Source organism: Harpia harpyja, chromosome 20 (assembly GCF_026419915.1).
Source record: "Harpia harpyja isolate bHarHar1 chromosome 20, bHarHar1 primary haplotype, whole genome shotgun sequence".
In the NCBI taxonomy this organism is placed as follows: domain Eukaryota; kingdom Metazoa; phylum Chordata; class Aves; order Accipitriformes; family Accipitridae; genus Harpia; species Harpia harpyja.
In genome coordinates this window covers 13324513-13347620 of record NC_068959.1, presented here as the reverse complement: position 1 = coordinate 13347620, position 23108 = coordinate 13324513, and the positions used below count along the sequence as shown (strand labels likewise).

Here is a 23108-nt window from a genome sequence, read left to right as displayed (position 1 = left end):
ATGATGTTAATGCATTATCTTCTCCTGATTAATTACAGTGTTTAGAGAAGGCTGTTTTTTCAGTACTAAAATGGCTGAAATTCTCTTTTTATAGATTTAAAAAAAGCACTGAGGGAACTTCCCTTGCAGTTTTTGTGACATTACATGTAAAAAACATACAAAGATGATAAGTACTCATAGGTCACTTCAGTATGGGATAAAAGCCTATATGATTTCATAGGTAATTAGAGAATTATGTCATTATTTAAGGAGTTTAAATGATAATCAGAGATTACACAGCCTTTGTTAGGACTGGAAACTAATTAAAAGAATTATCAGTCTCTGAGAGCTACTAGTTAAAGGCTTTAGAGTAATGGAATGCTATTTATTCTGAAACCTTGCAGTATCACTTAGAAATTCTCAAATATGGGTAACATTATTTGGATTTACTTTACGCTATACAAGTCATGTGTGACTCAAAATTAAGTGTGCTGTCAGGTGGTTAGATTAAACAATTTTATTTCCAATTAACAGTAATTTCAAAGAAGCTTTACAAACCCCAGAAGTGTTTGACAGACTACTGTAGGTTCCGTCCAAAAATTATAACATTAGGTTAGAAATACAGTTCTCTGCCATATAGAGGTCCAAAGAGGGTAGCTTCATACTAGTATATCACAGCTAGATAGAATATTCTTTATGGCAACCTCAATATATGAGCAACAAGAGTTTGTTTATCTATCTGTCTTATAATACTTCTAAATTTTATAAGCATTGTCCTTTTAAGAGGAAATTATGGCCATCCCCACAATCAAAATGGAATTATTAAAATAGGAGATTGGCCATAACTTCAGTCAGGATAAGACTTAAAACATACTTATGTGGTTCTTACTGTAACACAGGATCATGGGAAGACCTTGGAACATGACTTTCCTATCGTTGCTCACTGAGTTGGGGCATATTTCATCTAACCACAAGCCACATCCATCCCTGTCAACTTAATGAGAGAATAAACATTTAAGGAAACGGCTCTCCCTTGGGACCTAGCATTGTTAAATTGTCCCTAAGTGTTTTCAGTCCGTTTATGGCTCATTCTCTGTTTCAAGCTTTAAAAAAAAGTCACTAAAATTCCTAATAAGGAAAGTCTCGGTTGAAGGACAGAGTAAATGACAATTTTCACGGTTTGTACCACTTCATGTAAAAAAATCAGTCATTAGTTTCATGATTCACACTTACAGGCAAGAGATGAAAATAACTTCCTAAAATGTCCTAGAAGATATTCTCAGGAATTCTGTTACAGTACTGTAGTACTGAGCTGAAATTTATTAATGGCAGTGAAACTTACACTGCTCCCTTGTTTTGACTTTTTCTCTTATTGTCTGAGTGGCAAAGTAAAAGCCTCTAAATGTGCAATACTATTTTCAAAGTGAGCTGAAAGAACCAGGGACTCCTGGGTTTTGGGCCTCCAGTGGTCAGTGCTCTTTTGTGCTTTGTTCACGACACTGTTTATGAGGTATTTGGAGTGATTTATGAGTATTGCTTTTAGAAATCAGATCCTCTGGTAGCCTGTATGTTTACAGGACACTTGCTAATGTGCTGAAATGTAGATTATGAGCTCTCATAATTGCTGCTATTTTCAACCTTTCAAAAAAGAACATGATGAAGGATAGAGGAGTTACGTATGTTGGTGATAAGGGAATAATGGAAAGGAAGCAACTGCAGAGAGATTCAAGAGCATCCTAGGAGCTACAATGGCAAACTTAACCGCTATGAGTGTTTTATTTTGAAGTGAAAATCGTGATGAGGGAACTTGGCTGAATTCCAGTCGTACAGTAAGAGGTGCAAGTGTTTAAATTGTTGCGAAATTACTTTAATCTTTGACATTGTTTTCCATTTCTAAAGTGCTAATGTACAGTGAAGTACAACAACAATAAGAATTTACAGGCAAAATCAGTGGCAACTAGTACCCTGGAGAGGTACAAACACCACTGCATTGCTCACTTCTGCTCTTGGGCATCCATACATGCAGCTAGCACACATGTACACCCACACATTCATACACATTTCCCCTGCCCACCCCCATATTTATACATTCTTTCTATATACATGTGTTTGGCTGTTCCACAGTACTTCCATGACAGCTAAATAATTGGATATGCACTTCCCTGGGTTTATGTGACACCTTCTCTGCATTGTTTTTGCTTCAGTAGCCTCTCTGGCAATTGACTGGGAATGTGGTTAGCCTCTACACTTTGCTGCTCTTGTGACATAAATCTGCATGTTCCTCACTGGCTTCCTTCTAGTGCTATACTGAGAAATTGTGCACCAGTCCATTTCTTCACCTAGGCTAAACGTCAAACAGGTTGGTGTACAAAGAGAACAGACTGTTCATTCCAGCGTCATGTTTGTTCTACAGTCAGTTTTGCCATTCAGGGTGTCACAGATGGCCTCATGGTCCCCATTGCTGGAAGCTTGGCTGCCAGCAGGAACATGGCCATTGCGTTCTGTTAAGAGATTGAAGGTAAAGAACTGGCATGGGTCCTTTTGTCTGCTGCCTTCCTGTAAGGGGCTCAGGAAAGAGCTGGAGTTTTTCCATTCCTGGAATGTGCACATCTCCATATGTGGGTGAGTGATTTTGCTCAGGTAGCCAGGGCTGGGAGATGCTGAAGATAATGTCCTCTGACTGCCACTTAGGAAACTCCCGCTGTCTTCCAGAGAGTCTTTCCTAGGGTGTTCAAAGGAGCACCGATTCCAGTTTCTGTAGCTGTAGGCCCACCACCCCAACTGCTTTCGACGGTGGCACTGGCATTTTAGGATCTGTATAAAAGCCCTCTTGAACTCTTTGCTTGAGCAAGGGTAGATGACTGGATTCATGCAGCTGTTAAAGTAGCCAAGCCAAAAAATCACCTTGAAGATTGTTTCAGGGGGCTTCAGAGCCGAAAACAGAGATCCTGTCCAGAAGAAACAAGCAGAGACAATATCTGAGATAATTGGTTTGTCTGCCTTTAGGAAGGGTAAATGTCCCATCAGATCACTGTTAGAATCTGTTTATTAAAAATCTTTAGCGCATGTTGCTTTCATTTTTGGTCTTTTGGTAATAAAATGTTACTTTTGTTATTTTTAAAGCTAATAAGGAAATACTTTCCACCATCTGAAAGCTAAAGGAGCACATAATTGATGTAGAATTAAAAAATAAAAAGCAGTCCTTGTGTTTATATGTACACACCTGTTGCACTAACATCTGTTGATCCCAATGAAAGATCAAACCTCCATTGTCCAAGCTATTGCACAATGCACACATGTGCCTTCTTCAAAGAGCTTTCGCATGTCATTTTTGAAGAAAAAGATCTAACTGTTCCCAGGCTTCTTGGAAGGAACGTGTTCAGACACACCTTATAACTTCCAAAACATTCTCTGGCAGCTGCTAAACATCACCCCATTTATCTTATTATGATAGTACAAACCTCTTGAAACCTGAAGTTAATTGTGGTACTTCCCATATCTCAGGCATTCATAAAAGTGGTGTAACCCAAACAAAGAGGTTATTTTATGAATACTTCCTTTTCCATTCACAACCAAATAATTTCCTTAAAGAAGCTGACCAAATGAAAAATTCATACTGGGAAATCCATTTCATGTACTTTTAGTATTAAAAACATGCAAATGATCAGTTACATTTAGCAAACGGGGCTTTATAAAAGAATGTATGTCATTTTTAAAGCAAAACAGGCATTCAGCAATTATCCAGCTGGGAAAATACCTTTGTGCCTGGCTCAAGTAATCAAAGAGCGGTGATTCAGGAGAGAATTCTAATGTCAAGTACTGGAGTTAGATTTGAAGAGTTTTTCAAATGGAAGGTGACATTCAAGCCTGAATGTCACATCTCTGAGAAGAGTGACCTTTTACAATGGTGTGGTTTCAGATTCCCTGGGCGATGAAAGCAGCTGAGTCAGTTGTGACTGTCAGGATGCTTTAGTGGGGAGGGATATGATTCTAGGCATATTTCCCATCTCATAGCAATGTAGAGGCCACAGCTTGGGCCTCAAAACTATGCAAAAGCACTTCCTAGCTTCTTGGGTAAATAGCTCTTATGTGCCACAGTAGATACTGCTGTTTATCTAGATGACAATGCTGGCCTGGTGCTGACTATAGGGGTTTGAGTCTCCTTAGCTCACAAGAAAGCCAAAGGGAGGTAAGTATGTGTCATTCCTCACACACCCACTGCCCTTCTCAGTGTGTCAGCTAGTCTGTGAGCTGGCTCAGAAGAGCAAATAAGATGCTGAGATGGCATTAGCTATCTGAGAGACTCTTCCCCCCCTTCACTTGGGCAATAGGAGTCAGGAAAGATCCTGTGAATCTGCAATAATACATTTTTTCCCTGGCAGTGTTTTGGTATCGTGCCAGCTAGCACTAGCTCTACGTATTGCCTTGGAGCTAAGCAACAGGCTAGCCATTAAGGTTAAAATGGAGGTTTTAAATTACAAGGTTCATAGTATTTGTTTCATGACTCCTGCACTTTACTGACTTCTACTCCATGTGCAAGACTCTTGTAAGTTGAACCCATGTCCCTTACTGCTTTGTTGCTGCTAATGATTTGCAGGGTTTGACCAATGCCTCTTCTGTCCATCTGGTGGAGATCCTACATCCGTCCTGACTGATACTGCAGAAAGTACAGGGTACAACATGTCTAACATCAGAGAAACTATGAATTGTATTTGATAAATTTCCATCAGATAAATCAAATCAATGCAAGCACTTAAAACCGTGTCTTGTGAGCGTTACATACTTTTTGATGAAAGATTCAGTGACAATTCCTGTGATTCTATGAAATAAGCCATTAAATAGGTGTCATATTCTTATAAAGCTTTAGGAAAAGTCGATCTCAGTTCATAACTGCAGCCAAGATGAGCAAGATGCTCCAAAATTTCCCACATGCACAGTTGCAAACCTTTTCAGAATTCATTCTGTAAATAATAATTGCTAATATTTTCCCTTTGGTTTGGGGAAAAGAGAAGCTTTGTGACTTTACAAAACAAGTACAAAGCATTATTATGTACAACAAGGAACTTTTTGGAGCTCATATGGATAATTTCTTAATTATTTTTCTGGTTCTCCTTTAAAATATAAATGAGTTTTAGCTCTTAAAGCACAGTAAACCTTGTGAAGTGGCTAAAGAGGTCCCATTTTTTCCTATGTGTGAATGTTGAATGAGCAGTGGTGAATTTTTCCAGATCAGTTGGTTTGCCTTTCTCTCATACTGTAACAATTGAAAATCTACAGGACATCCCTCTACCAGATTTAAATATTTTTGGGCAGTTTATATATGGACAGAGTAAATGCTATGGTATACTTTTCAATAAAATAAAAAAAAAAATTAAGGAAGTTTACTGACAAATTTCGTTAAATTCTCTAACGACAAATAAAATGAGCTAAGCTATATAGAGAAGAAAACTGGGAACCAATGTAGATAAATGAGTTGTGCTTGTATAATCTATATTCCACATGAACTGAATATAACTACATACAGTAAAGACTAAGAGACCAAATAGGGAAAAGGGTAAAAAGCTGAGTGTTGAAAAATGGCTAATCTTTGTAAACTGCTTCAAAGAGTATGTGTTCCTTAAGGAAAAAAGGTAAGGAGCTTATGCTTATCTTACGCTTATCTCATGATAATCTGTTTTTCAAATGCCGTTTGAAAAAAATGACATGCAGGCCATTTTCAGCAGCTGCAGCAAGCATTTTCAAAGCTCTTATACTAAAGGGCAGCAACACAAAAGAGCAGAGAATTTCCTCATAGCAACCCTGACTGACAGAGGCACTTTGTGTTCAGGCCTGATTCTAGAAAAACCACCGAGCCCTGATCAATCATTTAAAAGCTATCATGACCCTAGCCGAGTCATTAACAGAAAATATGGAAATAGATCAGTTTGGAAAGCTGTGTGGTAGTGTGACTTGAAAATAAAGATCAGCATTTAGCTGCAATAGTAGAAAAGTTTTGAAACTAAGAAATTCAGGAATAAGTGTCAAGGAGTTAATGAAAACACTCATCATTAAACACTACTTCATTCTCCACTTTTTCTTGGTTCTGCAAACAGCACAATGCAAGTGTTGCTTGACTCATAAACTATACACAAACTAGTAGATTAAGTTTTCACAAGAAGGTAAGAAAATATGCTTTTCTGAACAAGGACTATTAATTTGATAAATAAGCCATTGATTTACAGACTGGTGTGTTAGTTGCTCTCAGTTCAGACTGATTTATTAAAACTGGATAGAATTCTTCTTAACTCCTCTACCCTTCCTAATATATATATATACGTGCAACTGCTCTGAAGGGAGATGGCTTTCATCTATGAATTTTGTCTATGGTGTAGTGCCCTATTACTTTCTAGTTTTTTTCAAAAATCAGGTGGTAGGTAGACAATTATTCCAAGAAGGCCCTAGCAATAAGAGAGGTCACTGCAGTCTCAGTGAGAATAAATTTGTATATAGGAGCACGACTCATTTGCTCTCAGATAGCACTTTTCATCTGTCAGTCATCCTGACTTTGTGCTATCCTCCTGATTTTACCAGTGGGCAATCTGAGCTGGGGGAAGGTAAAGCAATCAGCTGAAGGTCATATGCTAATAATTTTCACCAGTAGGAAAGTTTTTGTTTTACCAAGAAGAGACCCGTGAGACCTGACACGACTCTCTTAACCACTATAACTCACAGTGGGTAGTACAGTGCATTCAAGTAGTGTGTTTGGTGGGTCCTGCTGCCCTCGCCACTACCCAAGAAAAAGAAGAATTCAAGAATATTTCCTGAGATTAACTGAAACTGGTTGATGCACATGATCAGATACATTGCTGGCCTTGCAGAGACTATATGCGATGACTACGTGATTCTAGCAAAACTCCACCTATGAAGGGATCCATGGCTAATGAAGGGATCCTCCACCACCAAAAGCTACAGATGCTCTGAAATGTAGTAGTTTTGTAATACAACTTTTGATCATGGTGAAGGAAAAAGGACTGAGGAGACATGACAATTCATCTTTAAAAACATAGAAGTTACCTGCAAAGAAGGAGGAAAGTAAATTTTTTTCCATGTCTACAGTGGCAAATATATGAAGCACAGTGATTTGAACTGCAGCAAGACAAACTGAGATTATGGATTGGGAAACACTTTGTGTCTTCCAAGACAGGAAAATTCTGGAACATACTGCCTAAGAAAGGTGTAAAAATCCAACCCTGGAGGCTCTTAAAAACAGAGTAGACACACGTCTACTGATTTATGTATAGCTGATCCAGCTTTTGGGTTGGAGGATGCCCTGAATGACCTCTTCAGATCCCTTCTATTCCTTTTTTGTCTGATTAACTCTGCAGAATATAGCTGTGTTCATCAGGAAAACTTTATGGCTTAAGTTTTGGCAGCCCAGCAGAGTTTTACATTTGCAGTACTAGAATCCCACTGACAATGTAGTCTTAGATCCCCTTGGTAAATATATCCATTATTTAGGTTGAGGATTAACTGGTAGAAAAATGGAATGTCCAAGACAGATACTTATTTGGGCACTTATTCTCTTCAGGCCTTCAGAAAGTTTCTGAGTTTTTGTATTCGGTCCCTCCTCACTGTGTGGAATCCTAGCCTGAGTTTTCTACAGAGAGAAGAAAAGCTGTTCTTTATTACCCAGAAGGTGGTTTAGACAGATGTTGCCATACATGCCATGTACTTCTAAATATAGTTTAATTTGGTGACTATTATGCAAAGCTCCACTGACTTTCACCATATAAAGATATGAAAAATATTTTGATTAGCTTGTATATTTTTAACATTACCCTTTTCCCTACCTTGTTCTTAGAATTAACAACAATACCTTTTATTTAGCTGCGCACATGCTTTACCTCATAATTAACCTGTCAGGAGCAAACAACTGCGGGCTATTTTGGTACCTTGATAAAATGATAAAGCTAAGCCTACTAGACACACTCTCTAAACATGAGACTAGTATTTCCTTCCTTAATCTCCAACTACTTTCCCATCGCAGTCTGATAAACAGATTAAATATTTCCCTGTACTGATTTAGATTGCTTTTCAAAATGGCTGGAAAATTTTACATATGATTATCTATCTCCTCAGTGATTTATTTGTGATGGGGGTAGCAAGAGCGGCTTCCCTACTCAAACTGATTGCTCTCTTGATGCTTCATGTTTAACAGCTTCACTCTAAGAGAATGTAAATTTTCTATTGTCTTTTATTTTTCTGCACTAAACCCTGTGATTTTTTAAACATAGCACTGCAATCTTATCTCTGATTGCACCATTGACACCAATGAAGTTTTTGCAAAGCCTGTGTCCAACACAAATGGAGAACCAGAAATATTTCAGAAACTCAATCAACTTGATCATTTTTTATTGTTTTTTGACCATGCTCACCAGACTTGATAGAGCTGTTCAGTTTGGAAATACACTGAGCAACAGCAAATATCATAAAAAGAAATTAAGAAGTATTTTATTTAGTAAAAGCTTATTTCATTTAGGGTCTGACTGGTTCTTTATAATGAGTGCTTTATTACACAGAAAGTAAGTAAAGCACCCTCAGTGAAATTAGGGAACATTGTGGGAAACAATTTGCCATATTAATTGTCTTAACATATTCTGCAGAATATCTGTCCAGAACATCACTGAGACATTAAAATTCAGAGTCCACTGGAGTCAGTGGGAGTCTTTGAAAGCCTTTGTAAAGGCTCATAAGGACTTCAGTGGTCTTTGGAAGAGCCCTTAAAATAGCAGGGTGAGCAGCAGGAAAATCTGGACTGGCTTAATCCCAATACTCTTAATTAAGGAAAACTCTTCATTGAAGGAGGTTTTGATGTAGCCCTCTGCAGAGGAAAAACACACACGCATGCACGCACACACACACATACACACACACACTCTCTACTGTCTCGTATTCTTTCCTGCTCTGCTGTTTTTCTTCCATCTAAATATCTGCTCCTTTGCTACTTCTCACAACTGACCACTGTATTTGTAGAGAAAGGAGGATGGGAAAGTTAAGACCTTCTATTTATGGATCCTTAATGTAATAGCTGGCGAGCTTCTTGACAAAAGTATAATACACAGGACATGTTTGAGTTTCCACTTCCACTTTAGGGAAGAAAGAACTTAACATCAAAATTAGGTCTGCCAATGCAACCAACCAATCAGACAAAACCCCCAAACTACGTCCAGGAGAAGGGAGAAAACTCGCTACTCCAGTTGTATGCATATGCAAGGTGATGAGATACTAGTGATTAGCTGGAGTTTAAATCTGAAAAATAACATATAAGATAATGTTTATGAGCTAAAACTTTTGAAAATGCCTTTGATATCTCTGTGCCATTCTGCTCTGTGTGCTACTTCCTGCCACACAAAGGAAGTAACTATGTATAAGTGACCAACAGTTGTTTCTGATGACAGTCATTTGTGAAATATCACTGGGTTCCATTTTGTGGTTATATTTCTTCCCTTCATCCTTCATGCAAGGAATATATATATATTTATACGTGATGCGACTGAAAGCCAAGAACTTAATAGAATTACAAAATTATTGCAGTGGGAAGGGATGTTACAGGGTCTCTTGTCCAGCCCCCTGCTCAAAGCAGGGTCAACACCGCATTAGGTCCCCTGAAGCCTTCCCTTCTGAAGGCTGAAGAAGCCCCGTTCCTTCACCCTCTCCTCACACAAGGTGCTCCAGCCTCATGATTGTTTTGGTTGCCTCCACTGGACTCCAGTTTATCGTTGTGTTCCCCTGCCTCGATGCAGTACTCCAGACACGGTCTAATGAGTGTTGAGTAAAAGGGCATAATCACTTTGCTCCATCTACTGCCTCCGTTCCTGTTATACAGCCCAATATGCTGCAGCTTGCATCTGATAGGGGCATTTGAATAATTTTACATCCTACGTTAATGTTTGTGTGAGTCATCCTCATGGGAGATGGTATTCTGTGTGTGTATTTTCAAGAATGCCATTATTTATTATTTGTACTCAGTGGGAGGAAAATTTTAAAATATTAATGATTTTTAAATTTAAAATTAAGCACATTCTCCTTTACTGTCTGCCTTCTCTTTAATATCCCTGCTTTTTCTTTTTCCATCCAGGCATGTTCACTTTTCAGTTACTTACTTCCTTTCTTCCTATTAATGTTTAAATATTTATTTCTACTCTCCTTATGTCTAATTTAGTTTTTAACTCCAACTGCTAATCTCTTTTCTAATCACTTTATGTTGTGATAATTGACTTTCTATTAATTAAACATCCATTTTTAATAAGTTGTGTATTTGATATCAATTAAGTATCTAAATTACTTATAGAATCATCAGTTCTGTTCAGAATCAAGTATTTGATACTTAGATTAGATAATAGTTGAGCAGGAGTATTGTGAATTTCCTGGATTTAAGGAGAAAAAGTCTCTATGGATGAGTTTTGGTTTATCAGGTGCTATGTTTTCTGCCCATTTCAAAAAATTACATTTCAAAATCTTTTAAATCCAGTTTTGCTTAGATAAGAGCCAACCTAGGGTGAGTGTATGTTCCTGTTTACTGGAACAAATACAACATTTCGGTTTTTTGAAACAAAATAGTCTGGAGTTCTTTACGTACTTCACTGTGTGTCAGTTGATATTCCAGTAATAGCAAATTAGCTACAATAAAATATGTCGTGAAACAATAATGGGGTAGAAGGAGAGGTTCACTGCACAGGTTTTTGTCATTGTCTTAAGATTAAAGAAAAGCCATAAAATTTGAAACTACTTGTCTTTATTCATAACAAGTAGAAAATGAAGTGTTTCAAAACTTGAAACACTGAGTGGGGGTATTCTGGAGAGAAGGTAGAGAATCGGTAATAAGTATTTGGAAGTTTTGTTATAAAGTCTGGTCAAATTTAAATAGTTAAGGTAACCTTGGAAGGCAAACATATCCTCCCTCATTCAGAGGAGAGAATTATTCTATTTTGGTGCAGATTGGAGTCATTCTGACTCGAGTTAAATTTCAACTTTTCAACATTCCACACAAAAGAAAATTCCAATGTTTTAAAAATTGCTGTAGTGATGAAAAGCATTGCAAAATACACAATGATAACAAATGAGTTCTGAAACATGAAAAACAGGAAGCTTCAACAATATCAAACCCTGTCTCTCAATCTGTTCTTGAGAAGACAACTTCTGCAAAAATGAGTATAGTTTTGCAAGAAATTTGATTTACGATGGAACTCAGCCTGCCTGTGAAAAGTGATTTGACCAAATATGTAATGTGATCAGCAAGAGACTTTCCCAGTGCTAGGCAGTTGATGTCTGCTGATGGCCTGGCTGGGAACCTCCGCTTCTCCCCTGCAATTCAAGCTGTAATTCCTGCTGCAGCCGTAACTGTTGGTAGCTGCTAATGGCTGAGTTACAGCCACTTAATAATGAACAGGGAAAGCTCAAATGCTATATGTGTATAGCTAGTAAAATTCTCCCTGTAAAAGTAATAAGCTGCCTTTGACCAGAGTTGTTATGAGTATGAGTTTAGAGAATGTGGAAAGGATGTGTTTGTCTTTTAAGCTTTCTGCGGTCCTTTTTACCACATGCTTAACCAAGTCAGCATGCCAAGGTTTTAAAGCTAATTGGATTTCTAAAGCTCCTGATTTCTTTCCTTCCAGCATTCAGTGTTTGTTTACATTCCCCTGGACTTATTTAATATAGGAAACCCCCCCACAGTTTACAAACAGTAGAGGATGAAATAGAAAGTATGGTTTTAAAATTGAGGGTTGGTCAGGCTGGGAGGGACTGTAGGCCTTCTGGAGAAGACGGTTAGGATAACAGTGAAAAAAGATCTTGAGAAATAGGAAGAGTATCCAAAATCAACAATAAAATTCAGTAAGGAAAATGAAAGGAAAGATGGCTAGCATTTGGTTATGGTTTTCAAGCATGTTGGAGTCTCTGTGGGATGCCTTGGGCTGCATATCCCAGTGGCTGTCAGGCTGGCGGCCACCATGGGAATCACGGTAACCCTGCTGTCACCAACATGCACTCCTGTGTTTGTGGGTAACTTGTGTGTGTGTGTGTGTTGGGGAAAGCACTTCGCTGTTAAGGAAGGAGAAATATCAAATAAGGAGTAACTGACCAGACAATGATATTACACAAAATAATGTGGGAGAAATAGAAATACAAACACGATGCTGTTGCAAGTACAGCTGTTCTTATTTTTCATTGTATTAATATGTATGTTACATATACGCCCAAAGATCTAGGCCAGCTGTTAAGAAAAGTGTCCTGGTTGTGAGGAATTTATGTTCTAGAACTACCTATAGCAGTTGTGGGATTCTCTTTGCTGGAGCCTTCTGGCCCTACAGTGAGCCAGCAGTTGTGAGGGGTAATGAAGGTATCATTCAACCAGTCCTCAGCCCTTGAGTCTTTCATTTTCCTGTTTTCCAGTTGAGTCAAGGAAGTCACAGAGAGAAATCTCCCCTAACTGTCCTGACAGGTTAAAAGTGGTTTATACTCATTCCTCCATCCCATTCAAACAGGGAAATAAATGTTTGCAAACTAATACATTATTGGTATTGACTAAACTCAGTAACTCCTACCAATCTAAGGCCTGATCCTGTATAGACAAGTGCTTAAGCAGACAAATGAAAATAGCAGACATACACAAGTGCAGAATCTGCCCATAAAGAGCACATCCCCTTATGTATATGTTCATGAGTAAGAGCAAAGCCTAAGGAAAACATTTTCCTTGCTGTCTCATCGGCTGAGAAAGGTTATTGTTTCTATTTTCTTATCCTAATTAAAATTAACTATTTCTTGTCACTCACACTATCTCTCTCATAAAGGGTATCTCATATTTCAGATGAACAAATCACTTCTATGAGACCTGCATGAACTTCATTCACAATGGCTCAAATTTGAGAGCTTTTTAAAGACTCCAAAAATACTTGTCTAGAATGGCCAAAATAAAACCAGGACTTAACCTCCCTTGAAGCTTTGCTGATGGAGGTTGTAGTACACATAGGGATCAGATCTTTTTACTAAAACCCAGAACTGCTACACCTTCTTATATTACAAGCAATTGCAAAGCAGAGTAGCTATATTTGCATTTTTAAAGGGACAGTGCCTATGTATTTAACCACAGAGCTACTAACACTGGTACTCCTGGCACAGTAAGATTGTCTCTGATTGATAGGCAGAACTTAAGAGATAGTCTATCATTTCCAGAGATCCTGCTCTGGTCTGCAGTCTATGACTGTCCTTCCTACAGCATCATACAAAAGATAGTGTTGATGCATAAGGCTTTGAGAGTTTAAAATTATTTTTAAAACCTTATGGTACAACAGACAATTTGCAAGTTGGTATTTAGAAGAGCAATTGAAAAGACAGACAGAAGCTTTATTTGCCCAGCCCAGAAAGAAAAAGAAAGAGGAAAGCTGTGGTTTAAAAAAGAACAATAAAAAAAAAAGCAACAGGATTAAGGTTTTTCATGCCTCATTCATAGTTGTCATATTAGCAAAAATTCTGAGTATATATTGAGTAACAAAATATGGAGATACAAGATATGGAAAATATACGAGATATGGAAAAATTCCATCAAGCACTTACATTTTTGACACAAACCCTATATATCCTTGCATACTAGTCTACCACCTCTCAATCCAGAATAGCTATGATGACTTACACCACAGAGAGAATTCACTTGTGTTTGAATTGTGTTGCCCCCACATAAATATGATAAAATCAAGATCAATTTTAGTAAGAATCTTGTTTGGTACTCTAAAACTGACAGTAGATAGGGTCAGAAACATGATGTTATTGTTATTATTATTTTGTCCAAAAGAGTTACAGACTTTTGCAGCTTGCTAACTAGAAAGAATATGGGCTAAGCGTATGCTTGTTTTGCAAAGGATTAGCTGATTAAGGGAGCCTAGAAAAACTAATCTAAGTCTGCTGACATTTCATTTGTTATACTTGAATATCTTCCAATTACTGGGCATGCTTTGGTGTCTTTTTCTCTCCTTCTCGCTTCTGACTTATAACTGAGGTGATCTGCCTGGACATCATTGGTAAATAACAGGACTCTAGCATGGAATTAAGTAACACAGCTACAAAGATATTGTATGAACTTGCATTATATTTTTTTCTCTTTTGTTACTTAGAGACTGATGGTTATTGCTTTTCAGTTTCTAGGTATCACTTCAAAGCCCATCAATATAGCTCAAAATCTTGCCATGGGCAATGGAGAAGGACTTTAATGAAGATACTAAAAAACCCATCACTTTTTGTTCATGTCTGTATTTCACAGATAGGTACGCTAAAGAACATGCAGCTGAGGTCCTGAGGTATGGCCTCAATGCTTTAGGACCATATGCACATGTATAACTTTACTCAATGCTTTCATTATGACTACCAACCTGAGCAATAGCACGTGTTTACAAATGCCTTTGGCATCAGGACCTTGTGTCCACTGCTTTGCTGGATGCTGGATACTGAAAGCAGTGTTTCCTCTGAAATTATCACTTCTCTTTTGTCTTTGATTTCAATAGTTTTGAGATTTCCTATTGCTGCCCAGTGGCTCAGTCCTGAATTTTGTTTTCGTTGGAGCTTTCTGATCACCGGAGTTGCTGCCATCCCTAAGGTTGAATAGTCAACATGAGTTGATTTCTTTGTATTTTTTCTGTATGGCTTTGCATACTTGTTTTTTAAGACTTCAAGATTTCCCTTTGTTCCTCTGACCTGCAAATCAAAAGCCTGCATAGGAAGTACCCCAGAATTTGTGCAGTTTCATCTGCTTTGATAACAAATCGTTTTGTTCTAAAAAGTAGAATTCTTTAAGTAACTGATAATTGGCATCCTTTGCAAATGAAAAGGCTTAAGCCAGGGCTTAAGGGATGCTATTTTAGTAGTAAAATGAATCATCTTGAAATAATCTAGTCTTCCACGTGTGACGAAACATGCTGTACTGGTCAAGAAATGACCTTATGATGTTTAGTTTTACAGGAATTGGCTAGAAAATAGGAGGAGAAGGTTCCTGCTATCACCCGTGCAGTTGAACATTGTACCAAAGATTGACCTGCAAATGGGCAGAGGGTCAGATTGCCACATATATCATTAATTTGTCCAAATTCTGTATAACTATTAACTTGAGGGCATCAAATCTAGAGAGCTAGGCTAGTTAGAGAGGGGAAGAGGGGGCAAGACCAAAATGAGATGAAAGACAAACCAGGCCTAAAGCCTTGCAGAAAGCAGAACCCAGTAGCATTGACAGCACTGGACCTAACATCTTGAAGTGTTTCCCATGGGAAACTAAGTGGCCTAATTTGGTATTCTTGGTGTAGCAGAGGTTGGCCTGATGTAACATAAATCTACATACTGTACTTGAATAACATTTTATTTTAAGAAAAATTTCGTATTGGCTGACCTGTAGCATGAAGAATATTTTATGTTCTTTTTATTATTTTATAGAGAGGTTTCAAAAGCTTAATATATAAGGATAGTCAAAACAGTTGTATCTTCATTATGAGGCTCTTGGGACTTTATCCCACTGCCAGTTAAGTTACAAGAATTTTGTTTCTGACTTCAGTGCATAAGATCACAGGTTTTGTGGGAGCGGGGGGGAGTTAGGCTCTGAACTGGGAAGTAAATAATGCTCTGCTGATCTCCACTGGAGTTAAGCAATGGGCTGGGGAAGTTAGTTAAAGTTGGTTAAAGTACTGGAGGTGCTGAGTTTTCCCTTTGGGGGGGGGGGGGGTTGGGAGTGTGTGTCTGGGAGAAGACTGGCAAGCCACTTTGATATCTTAATTAACAGGAATGAGACTAAACTTTTACCTAGTAGCCAGGGGGAAACATATGATCCTTCATTTTGGGTTCATTTTTAAAATAAAAGCATTGGCATAAAATTGGATATTCCTTTGTTTAAAGGAGGGAGTTTTAATGAGTGTTACCTTATTTCTGCAGGGCTCTAGTATCTACATAAAAATAATCTATTTTACTCAGTGTTTTTCAGCAATGCATATTTAATATAGTCCTGATGCCTAAGAAAGGATTTGTATGAGGGGGAAGAAAAACATTTTTAAAGAAGCAAGATATTTACTCTTCAAAGCTGAGTCACTGAATTTATGGCACAAGAAGTTGTCTCAAAGACACGTCTTCATTTTATTTTTTATGCTGTACCACAAATAATTTTGAGTGGCACCACAACTGTTTACAGACATGGAGCATTTACGAATGTGCACAACAAGGATATTCTATAGCTCTACTGCTATCTGGAAAAAATATCTGGTAGCTACTGGAATAAAACCAAATTTCTCACATGATTCTCTTTGATACCAGTTTTGCTGCATCATCAGGTGCTTAACACTAAAGGCTGCATGATTCAGTCCTGCAAAGAGAGATCGTGGGTCATTCTTTGTGCTGATTGTGTCATGATGTTCAGTACGTCATAGTGCCAGTGCTGTAATTGCTCTCCATAGCTGTATACAGAGCTCTGTCAGAGGGCTTTCCTTGCAGAGCCTTTTGATTCTTGCTTGAAAAACAATCTGTGAGTGTTAATATTATTTCTTTTCCTTTGTCATGGAATATTTATTCAAGCAACATCCCTGCTTTCAGCACCTCATCAGTTCCCAGTATATATCTGCCACCTGATGCCATAACCCTTTGTCTGGGATATCAAAATGGGTAGCTGCAGAATGTATGGAAATGCTAGAGTGGAAGAATTATAATTTTGTCTGGGAAACTAGTAGAAGAGCTGAGAACACTTAACATGAAGGAAACTCTTCTATATATAAGCAGATTTGTTAAGATGTGGTGTTGGGGTGTTGCAGAAAGAATGTTTACTGACTTGTCAAATGTTTTGTGGTTGGATCCTCAGAAATCCAGAGTTGCTCTGCTAACGCCATTCTCCAGAGTCATGGCATTACTGAGTGAAACAGGGAGCAACAAAAAACAGTAAAGATGCAGATGTGAGGGTATGATTTGGGTTAATGATGCAAATATAAGGTATGAAAAATACAGGCTAAGGAAGAAGCCTATCCTTCCGGTAAAGTGAAGGTAAGTATTTAATCTGGACTCAGTAGCAGAAAAGGTATTGCAGTTTGCAGTCCTACACTGATGAGTGAGTGGGTTGTGATTAAAGCAGTCCAGGGCACCTATGGAGGGTTTTGTAAATCATCAGTACCTTTTGGATTCTACAGTTTGCTTATCACTGAAATTTATTTCATACGATTGTGTGCTTTTTGTAAGGGTTCTTAATAGCATTTCATTTAATTTTGTGACTTCAAGACACAAAGCAAAAGATTACTGGTATGAAGAATGCAGCACTCAGCAAGAAGTCTTTCTTTCTCCACTGCTGTATTCTCTTCTCCAGTTAGGGTGGCTGCACTATGCATGTCAGGAAAAAGTCTTTTCCCCACCTGTTTTAGTGAGCGATGCTTTAGTCATGCCTAACATCATTAATTAACTTTGCACTGATACACAGAGATGAAAAATCCAAGGTTCTGGAGTGTGCTGAATAAATTAAAAAAAGAGATCAGGGACAAGGAACAAAACCAGCCCTATTCCTAGTCAGCAAAACAAAGGGCAAGTACCTACTGTTTAAATGCATGTGGATACTATATTGGGTACTATGTATACCTTTTTTCCCCCTTTCTTAGACTAAAGGCTGTCAGTTAAGAGTTGGGCCCCTGAAAGGATTTCTAGGCAGAAGACTGGAGAGCCAGCAGGCTACACTGCAATGCCAAGATGCTGGTTTTTTCACTCTTCTAACCAACGCAATGGTAACTCTTTCTGAACCTCAGCTCTGTGGGGCACCAAGTGCTCACAGCGCTCAAGTGAGCGTGTTGGGGGTTACAGACACTCAGTCTGTGTTGGGTCAGAGGCCACAGCAGTGGTTTTAGCCCTTCAGCCCACCCAGCACCTCTACCAGCACACAGTGTGTTGTGGTGGAGGCTCGCAGCCTGTCACCTCACTGATGTCTTGGACACAATTTATATGAAAGATAAAATTGTATTGTGACAAGCAATACATTCTCCACTCAGGTGTCTTAAGCAACGACTCATTAAACCTCCCAGGAAAGACCAGGAGTTTTGAAATAACTTCTCAAAGGGAAAACTGACACTCTTTCAGGAAACTTAATTGTTTCTCACATTGCTTCTGCCCTGTGACCATGATGTTTTTAATGGACTGGTCTGCATCTGTGTTCATTGACAGCATCAGTAGCTATACTGGCTTTTGCTAGCTAAGGATATGCTCTACTGCATTCACATTTGCTTTTTTTCTCCAGAGTTCCTTCAGTAATACAAAATCAAGGAGGGAATCTACTTTATCAGGGGATCATGACCTACTAGCTACATATCTAGTACTACTACTGGTACAATGTGGTTAAAATATATTTCTGTCCACAGGTATGCATTTTTGCAATGGTTGGAAACTTGCTCTGTGTTATAAACTTTCTTTAAGAGCCAGCACAAGGGCTTAAACTTCAGTAGCCAAAGAGAACTTTGCTCACAATTTTCCTTCTCTTTGGAATTTTTCACATCCTTAACGTTAGCTTTATGCAGATCTTGAATCATAAAGATTTTTAAGTTTATGATACAATAAGCTAGAGATTATGAAGTTGCTCTGCAATAGCTTAAGTAGTTGTCTTGCAGTAAAGATTCTAGTCTAAATGGTATTACACATTCACTGAAATTATAATTTTATAATACTTCACTAGGCCAGGTTGCTGAACTCAGCTTGGTTTTCTATAACAGTCTCTAAAAATATTCGCTTACCACTCAATTAGAAATGTTTTGGTAGGTAACTAAGTAAATACGAATTCAGAACATTAATAAAGGCTTTTTCTCCCTTTTCTTTTTCCATCTCTTTCCATATTTAGGCTGCCAGATTGTCTGTGTCTCAGAGAAATGAATTTTGGACAGATATTTTTGAGAGCTTACTAATTCAATGTCTTGAGATATTCCGCTTCAGAGGTAGTGCTAGTATGAAAGACAATACAGGCAAATTTCAGAAGGACTTGGGAACACAGAGCAAATCAAAAAAGCAAACAAAGGGCTACATCAAATGCTTTAATAATATTTTAAAGTTGAAAGTGAACAAAGTGGCTGCCAAAACCTCACATGGCAATCTTCTGAAATGCCTGAACTAAGTAAGACCTATTGAAACCAATGAGAACCTTTCTGTGGGGATCAGTGGGCTTTGTGTGTTTGCTTTTAGGATTTGATCAGTGATGTTTGAACTGAGAACTAGAACTTTTTCAGCTTCCCAAAGCTCAGGGGAGTTTTGCACCTCATCATTAGATCAGGTTCATTTCCATTTAAGACACCTGATAATGCCAGAAGACCTACTGTATTATAGTCCAAACATGTAACAGTAAACTAAAACGAGAACATTTCAGTGCTTCTTATCGCATTCTGCGTTCTTATCTAGGATTTTTGTTAAAGCATCCTATAAAAATGTTTCTGAAACCTAATTCAGTGCAAAGACCATAAAGGGGGATTTAATATATAAACTCTGAAGATATTGTCCCCTGATTTGACATCTGCCCCATCACTGAGAAGCACTACCAGATGAGCAGACTTTCTGCAGGCTGCACACTTCACAAAGTTTCAGCATGACTCTCTGAAAAAGCCAACATCAGAAGTAAATCACTTTCACTTCCCTTCCTTTCATCTGTTCACTGCAGTTCTCAAAATGATATCTACATATCATTCATCTGATTTTTTTCTATGATATTTTTGTAGTAAACATCTAACCCTCTTCCTCCCCCTCCCCTTCTAATCCCTTGATTACCAACTTACCTAGTGGCAGAACAATGAAGAAAGGTAGCCAGCACAAGATAAACATGCCAACCACAATTCCCAGTGTCTTGGCTGCCTTCTTTTCTCTAGAGAATTTAAGAAGTTTGAAAGCTAAGTAGTTCCTGGGATTGTGAGCCTTGGATTTGGTGTTGTTTAATGTGTCCTCGTGAATGTTCCTGTAATGAATCCGTAAAGTCAGCTCCTTGGAGTTGGACATTTCTTTCATAACCCCAGCTTCCAGGTTTTTAGTAGTCCTTTTTGCCACTATGTAGACCCGACAGTACATCACGAGGATGACGATTAAAGGAATGTAAAATGACCCCAAGGAAGAAAACAAAGCATAGAATGGTTCTTCAGTGATGCGGCACTCTTTATCATCCTTGGGTGCTGGTTCTTTCCAGCCCAAAAGAGGCCCAATAGAAATCACCATGGAAAGGACCCAGACACCTAGGAGAGCTAAAATTGCCCTTCTTCTTGTTACCAAAGTTGGATACTGGAGAGAATAACGTACCCCTATATATCTATCTATAGAAATTGCACATAGACTTAAAATAGAAGCTGTACAGCATAGAACATCAACAGCTGCCCAGATATCACAAAATATCCTCCCCAAAACCCAGTAGCCAAGGATTTCCAGTGTAGCAGAGAATGGAAGGACAGTAAAACTCAGCAACAAATCTGCTATTGCGAGGTTAATTATGAAATAGTTTGTAGGGATTCTTAAATGTCTATTGCAAGCAACAGAGAGAATTACCAAGATATTACCTATAATAGCAAAAAGTATAAAGGCACCTAGGATAAGCCCCACAATTATCGCCCTACTGATATCCAAGGCAGGTGAATCCAGATTGCTTGCTGTCTCATTGGAGTTGTTTGCAGAAAGATTGCCATTATTTAGTGCAGACACTTTCAAATATCCAGGTATTGATGAATTGGATTTATGGCCAAGGTAGGTATTCATCTTAAAAATCATCCTCCATAGCAAGTTATGATTGGATCCCTTGCACAACACGCAGATGGTTTGAGTTCAGTTGAAAGTTATCTCTCTACCCAAGAAGTTGCTGCAAAGCCCCGACCAGCTTTAGATTGTGAACTCATCTCCCCAGCAAGCTGTCAGCCATGAGCACATAAAACTTGCACAGCGTGAAGTCCTCTGAAGCCTGTCAGGAATAATAGGCTGTTCAAACTTGCTTAATTTCTCATACGAACTTGTTTAAACAGAAATTAGCAGGCAGAAGTCTTGGCTGGAGCTCGAAAGTAGCTGTTTCGATCATGACGATCCTGCAATAAAAGACAGGTTTACTGTTTTCCCTTGTGCATTTGTGGTTCTGTTGGAAGGATGCCCCTGTCTAGCTGCTGTGACATGCGTCTCCAAGAAGGGTTTGTCAGCATTTAGGCAGCTCTGCATGAACTGGCTGGCTGTGCTCACGCTGCATGTGCTAGTGACATCACTGCGGCTGGCCCCGTCACAGCGCTAGAGGGCAATGCAGTTCAAGTTAAAACTTCCACATCAAAATCTGAAAGCTAAACAAATGGAATATATCAATCTTAATTAAAGCATTTGCCACATAAATCTGGATTGGAAACCTTTTAAAAAAAACAGTTTCATTATCTGAGAAAAATATACTCACTGGGATGTGGTGAAAAAAGCGATTTCAGTACAAAATGATCTAGCGCCCTTTGCCTTTTGCTCACCAAGGAAATTTATTTGAGTTTATTTTGTAATCAAAGTGAATCACATGCCATTTTAGAGAACTAATCATCTCCCACCTTCTAAGGAAAAATAGGTAGGTTCCAAAAATCCCTAGTTTATTCGTAGATTCAGTATTTAATGATGGCATAAAAACATACATGGGAGTAGTTTGTTTCTAATTGTAAACTTTCTGTTAATAAAGAAAAAGTAACAGATGATCAAAATCTCTATTCAGATCTTTATGTTTGTTCTATACTCCTATGTACCAGGCACATCTGTGGCTTCATCTTCTCTTTTCTACCTAGATAACTTTTCTAAGCATAGATACATGATGAATCCCAGCCTTGAACAGAGCTGAGCACCCTTACCCACAGCCAGAGTGAAGGCAGTGAAAAGTATTTAGTAGTCTTTTCAAGGTACTCTTTATGCTTAAGTATCTTCCTATATCTTTGCTAAGGGCTGTGAGATCACTGAGACTGTTGTTAACTCATTGTAGCTCTGGGAAGAGCTATCCTCTTACAGTATCCTATAAATGAAAAAAATAGGTAACAACTGATTTATTTTTTAGATAGTAGCCTTTAATGTTGAAAACAGTGGTTTCTTGGTTTCTTCATTTTGTGTAGCTTTCGGTCACCAGGTGGGGAGAGATCTTTATAGCTCGGTGCCATTAAAAACAAAAAGTGAAAGATTAGCTGAACATATAACTGCCAAAATACTGTTCTCAAGTTTCTGTCATCAGATTATGTCCTACAGCTGTTGTCTGCAGTACTCTGGGTTACTGTATATTGATTTTCCTGTTACAAAATGTACTGTGTTTAAAATAAAAGGTTCATTTTTAATAAGGCAGCTATGGCTGAGAGTTGCAGAGTGCTGGTTTTAAGGACAAACCATGTAAACAAAAGCTCTGGTTGAATTTTATTTGAGGAGCGTATGGCAGATGTTTGTATAGCCCTTCCCAACAGGGACTATAGCAAAGGACTATCATTCAAAAACTTTTCTTTGAAACATTTACAAGAATGACATGATAACATGTCATGGAGTCACTGAAGGGAAGAGCAACAAACACTCAATTTATGAGCTTAGCCTCAGCTTTTCTGCCTCTGCTTTCTACAAGGCAGAGCCTTCATTGCTAATAAAAGCAGTTAACAGCCTTTGATTTTGGACATGTATCCTTCACACTTACCATTCTTGCTGGAATCCACATAACCACTCTCAGTTTTGTTTGTGATTTCTGATTTTGTTTCTCTGCCTTGTCTGTTTAAACCATGAATGCCTCAGGCTAGGGGCTCTCTCCTGTTGTGAAGGTGCGGACACAGCTGTCAGGAGGTGTGATTACAGCTGTGCGCAGCCAGGGCATCTGACTTGGGACCACTCTCAGTGGAGTTGCGGCAGTGCAGAAGGCAGCAGGAGTAGCTGCTTGCCTGGGCGTCCTGGTGGGATTGGATAGCCTACAGTGAAGCCTGCATCTTCCCACTCTTGGTGCTTGAGCTAAATTGATTAAAACTAGTTTGATCAGATCATTAGGTCCAGACATAACGATGTTACAGCCTTTGGCATGTAAGAAAATATCACTGCAAAATGTGGAGAGGTTGGGTAAGAAAAGATCAGTGAGGGAGTAAACTGATCTACTTCAGTTTTTTAACTGGCAACATGTG

At 38.5% G+C, this 23108-nt stretch overlaps 1 protein-coding gene across 1 annotated transcript; it reads right to left on the bottom strand.

Annotated features, from left to right (window-relative positions):
* Positions 1-1824: 1824 nt before the first annotated feature.
* On the bottom strand, positions 1825-21188 carry ADRA1B (adrenoceptor alpha 1B). Its single transcript, XM_052772007.1, has 2 exons — positions 19761-21188; positions 1825-2927 (listed from the first exon to the last, which is right to left on the bottom strand). The coding sequence occupies exons 1-2, from the start codon at positions 20731-20733 to the stop codon at positions 2365-2367; spliced, it is 1536 nt and encodes a 511-aa protein (XP_052627967.1). The 5' UTR covers positions 20734-21188; the 3' UTR covers positions 1825-2364.
* Between the last annotated feature and the right edge of the window lie 1920 nt (positions 21189-23108).